Source organism: Cryptomeria japonica, unplaced genomic scaffold, assembly GCF_030272615.1.
Source record: "Cryptomeria japonica unplaced genomic scaffold, Sugi_1.0 HiC_scaffold_181, whole genome shotgun sequence".
Taxonomy (NCBI): Eukaryota; Viridiplantae; Streptophyta; class Pinopsida; order Cupressales; family Cupressaceae; genus Cryptomeria; species Cryptomeria japonica.
Window position 1 is genome coordinate 239632 of NW_026729003.1, and position 4834 is coordinate 244465.

Below are 4834 nucleotides of genomic sequence, written 5' to 3' on the forward strand. Positions count from 1 at the left end.
TCATTTAAATTGCAGCTGTAACATCAGTCAGGAAAAAGCTATTGGTGAAAATGATTTCAAAATCACTATATATATAATTACAATGCACAATTAATTAATGTAAAATAAAGTGACTGGACGCACAAACCAAAAGAAACCCAAACTGAGAAGAAAGTTAAAAGATTACCAACCTGCCAATAGAATAATTATTCTGGAGAGATTTTCTGGGGAAGTTTTCCAAGGGTCTAATATATATGTATATTGCCCTTCATGAAGACTAATATTGTAATTAAAATATGCAGTAATTGTCTCAATGGAGGTCTAAAATGGTAGCATAGATTAACCACCCTCGGTTTTATTCTAAGTAGTTCGTAAATAATAGAAATATTTCGTTTATATGTGATATATATATATATAAATTACATAAATATTTTACGGTTAATTTAGTCTCTATTATAAGGAATCCCCAAACGTGGTGACCTTTAAATCTGGAGAAGCGTTTGCAGGTATAAAGCAACGTCTACAGATCCAACAACTCGGTATAATTCTTCGAATTTGTACACACTCTAAAGCTTCATATCCTTAAGAAGAAAAAGTTGATAATGGATTTTTTGCGGGAACTCCCTGAGCAAATATTTCGAGACATCTTATTAAGAGTGCCATACATATGTCACTCAAAAATTAAGCAGCTGTTGGAACCTGCCAAAGAAATGTTGGAAAGTTTTCAGTTTTATCAGGATAGAATTAAGTTTGGGCTGACTAAGAAATATATATGTTTTCTCGAGGATCATATTAGCATATCTATATACGATCCTACTGATCAGTCACGTAAACTGCTCCCTCCCACAAACGCAATCGTTCATAAGATTATAAATGTGAATCATAAGATTGTTGTGCTGGGCCAGTCACGCCATTTAACTCCATTGTTATTGATATATGATTTTTTACCTAGTATATGGAAGCATGGTGCTGAATTTCCCACCCCCAGACCTGCAAACCTAGAGTTTGCATGTTGTGCCTCACCTGATGGATCGATTTACATTGCGGGAGGAAATGATAATGGTCTCAATGAACTTCGTGAAGCAGCAGTTTATAAAGTAGATGAAGACAAGTGGGAGCTTCTTCCTAAGATGCACCAGGGAATGTACAGCTGTAGGGGTCTTTTTATTGAAGGAATGTTTTATGTCATTGATATTAGTAGATGTCAAAGATTTGATCCCACCACAAGAGCATGGACAACAATAAATATGTCTATTCCTAATTCTTGCCTCGATGTTATGTATGCCTTTCAACGACTAATTGCATTTACAAGTAAAGGAATAGAGCAATATGATTGGGAAGGAAATTTATGGAGGCAATTGGAAACTCTCCCTCAACACCACCCTGTTTTAAATGTTTGTGCCACAGTGTCGTGTGATCGAATTTTATTTTGTGGAATTTTTCGTAATCCTGATATCTATATTTGTAAACTGTATATGTATAAACCTGGAGCACCTTTCTCTGAGAGGTGGATTTCTGTTGACCAACCCAATAGTTTTCTGGAAGGGATGGTTCAATCTATTGCCACCATTGAAATTTAATATATTTCTAAAATCATATCAAACATATGTTTCCTCAAAATAGACTTCAGATATCTATTTATTTGAATCAAACAATTAGTTTTCTGCTATGATATTTAAAACATATGTATCTGAAAATTTGTATGTATCTATTGTCATGATAAACATTTAATATATTTCTAAGATCATTTAAAACATATGATTGTCCCTATTGTCATATAAGTTGTGTTTTACATTTATAGCATAAATCATACGACCTGTAACCTATTACAAAATAGTGACAAACATAATTATAAATTTGAGATGAAAATTCAAAATACTTAATTGATATTTCAACACATTGCAAGTTGAGAGAATTTAATTATTTGTTGACGATGAAAGTGTGATTTTATTAAAAGCAAGAGAAGTGTACCTTAATGATAGAATGAATAAAAATTTAATCTCGTGATATTATGTTTGAAACCATTGTTGGATGAGCTTTAGTTGAAGACATGATTTAGAGTTATCATCATTATGGACTTTGGTTCAACCTCTTTTACTGTTATCACTCATTCTTGGAGTTCATCATTATCTAAGATTTGTGTTGTTTTCTAACCATTTTGATATTTAGAAAATAAAATAATTAAAAAAATGGTTTTTCTTTAATAAAATATAATATGACTTTTTATTAACCACCTCAACCACAATAGCTCATAATCTCCTAAAAAATGTATCTTTGATAACTCTTTAACTTGAAATTCTCTTTTGACTATTTATCCTCTTTCAATAAATATATAGTAGGGCTAATTGGACTTTAATTTTTTTTAGTGTTTGAAATGCCTCTTGGTATTGTTCTGTCCATTTGAACGTGACACCTTTCTTCAAAAGATGTTGAAATGGTTGACACTTGTTTTCCAATTGTGCAATGAAGCATCTTATGGATTATAGTCTCCCTTGCATACTTCTCAGTTTCTTGAGTGTGGTGGGTGACGACATGTCTAGTATAACTTTCACCTTTTTCTGGATCTATTTTTATGCCGCGGTTTGATACAATGAACCCCAAGAGTTTTCCAGATGTTACTCCAAACATTCACTTTTTGGGATTGAGACTGACATTGTATTGTTCAAGTCTATTAAATATTTTAGCAACGACATCCGGATGACCATCCCTTGATTTGGACTTAGCTAGTAAATCATCTACATAGTCTTCCATGATTTTGTGTATCATGTCATGAAATAAACTGGTCATTGCCCTTTGATGTGTAGCACCAACATTTTTAAGGCTAAATGGAATCACGTTCCAGCAATAGGTTCCCCATGGACATGTGAAAGTTGTTTTATGTTGATCTTCTCATGCAATCTTGATCTGATTCTAACCATAAAAACCAACGATGAGTGATAGCATTCCATTGCCAACTGTGAAATCCACAATCATTTCTATGTTAGGGAGTGTAAAGTCATAGTTTTGGTAGGCTTTGTTGAGATCTCTGAAGTGAGTACAGATTCTGATACCGCTAGTATGTTTGGTTACTGATACTAGATTAGAGATCCATTCAACATAGTCTATGGGTGACAGGTCTGATGAAACCCACATCCAACAATTTCTGCAATTCGATCTTGACCAACAGAGCTATATGAGGATGCATCTTTCTAAGTTTTTGCTTATATGGTTTTACTCCAGGAAGTAATGGCTGATGATGCAAGACTAACTTGGTGTCTAACCCTAGCATATTAGAATAAGACCATGCAAAGTTGATTGGCCTTTGTGTGAAAAATTGAATGAATTTTTTTGTTCCATTGGATTCAGAGGCTTTGCCAGGTGTATCTTGTGTACAGTCTCAACATTTCCAATATTGATCTCTTTGGTTTCTTCAACTAGTAATGTTGACTGCTCTTTGTTTGTGGAAAGGTTGTCCAATTTGTTGTGAACCATATGTTCTGCTTCATTTTCATCATCTGAATTGGAAGAGGAGCTTGCTTCTCCAAAGTATGTAGCTCAATCAAGATCAATGGAAAAGCCAACTTTATGATCATCATAAGGAAGTCCATCCCTTACACCCAAGAATTCAGCTATAGCTTCATCATTATGAAATAAATCTAATTGTGGTTGTCCTTCTCACCCCCAATCTATTAAGTGAGGATACATTAGACAAAGATCTTGTCCATCAATAGGAGAAGTTGATTCCAAGATCATATGGATTCTATTTTTGCAAACATACTTGACTGATGGTGGGAAGATTGGTATTTCTTTATATTGGATGCCATCATCTTCAAGTGGTTGGTTGTCATAAGATCTAATAGATGGAAATGTACTTCAACCGTGTGTAGATAGAAACTCATAGTCATGTGAATCAATTATATTCTCTATATATGTTTCTCTATTTAATTCATATTCATGAATTTCTTCAATTGAAGACAGAGGATAGTCAATTGTATTAATGATGAATGGGAGATTATCCCTAATGGTTGGCTCTTCGTCTATGATAGAAGCTTCATTGAGTACTTGAATAAGAGATAGGGGTAATATTGAATTACCACCTCTTCTTGATGCATACATTGATCCAAAATCCACCATCTATGAGCACTCTTCGAACCTTCTTTCTGTGAATAAGAGCTTCTAAGTGTAGAGGATCATTTTACATAGGCCTGTTTGTAGGTACATCCTATTTAGTGAATGCTACTTTGGAAGTTGCCAAGTTTCCAACCATGGATTGAAGTGCATTCTCATCTATATCTCTAGCAACAATATATACTTTTAATGCTTTGTCGAGGACCACCATATGAGCCGGTGAGATGCGAAGCAACTCAAATAATGAAATTTAGGCTGGATTTTTTTTTAGTTGGTCGACCATATTGTCATTTCTTGTCCGTGGAGGGGGTTTTGATGGTACCCCTTGTAATGTAACCCTGGATCTTCAGGTGATCACAACACAATCTCTACTTCTTGGATTCACTGTAATTGTGGTCACTATGTTATAAAGTCCTTTCAAAAGGAAAAGGATAAATATCCTCCCTAGTATAGCTCTTTTTGTCATTAAATGTTTGCATGCTAGTCATTTTCTTTTGGAGATCTTCTACTTGTTGATCCAATATCTCTGTTTGGGTCAAGGGTGTGCTCCCTATAAGCATTTTCTACAAAAGGAATAGTGTTTGAGTACCTTGGAGATTGTTGAAATGTTATCTGATCATGTAATTACAACATAGGTTGTTAGGTGTGGCAATAGTCGATCATATGAGAATATGAGTATGGTGATCTTGATAATAATGATCGTATTCAACCTGTTCCTGTTTGTCAGTTTTATTAGTAACTAATTCTA

At 34.1% G+C, this 4834-nt stretch overlaps 1 protein-coding gene across 1 annotated transcript; it reads left to right on the top strand.

Moving 5' to 3' along the window:
• The first annotated feature begins 581 nt into the window (after positions 1-581).
• LOC131867727 (F-box/kelch-repeat protein SKIP20-like) lies at positions 582-1559 on the top strand. The gene has a single exon (XM_059215534.1). It carries the CDS (start codon positions 582-584, stop codon positions 1557-1559), a length of 978 nt encoding a protein of 325 aa, XP_059071517.1.
• The last annotated feature ends 3275 nt before the right edge of the window (positions 1560-4834 follow it).

Coding starts and splice junctions, on each gene's coding strand:
- LOC131867727 (XM_059215534.1), top strand. CDS start 582: ATGGATTTTTTGCGGGAACTCCCTGAGCAAATATTTCGAGACATCTTA.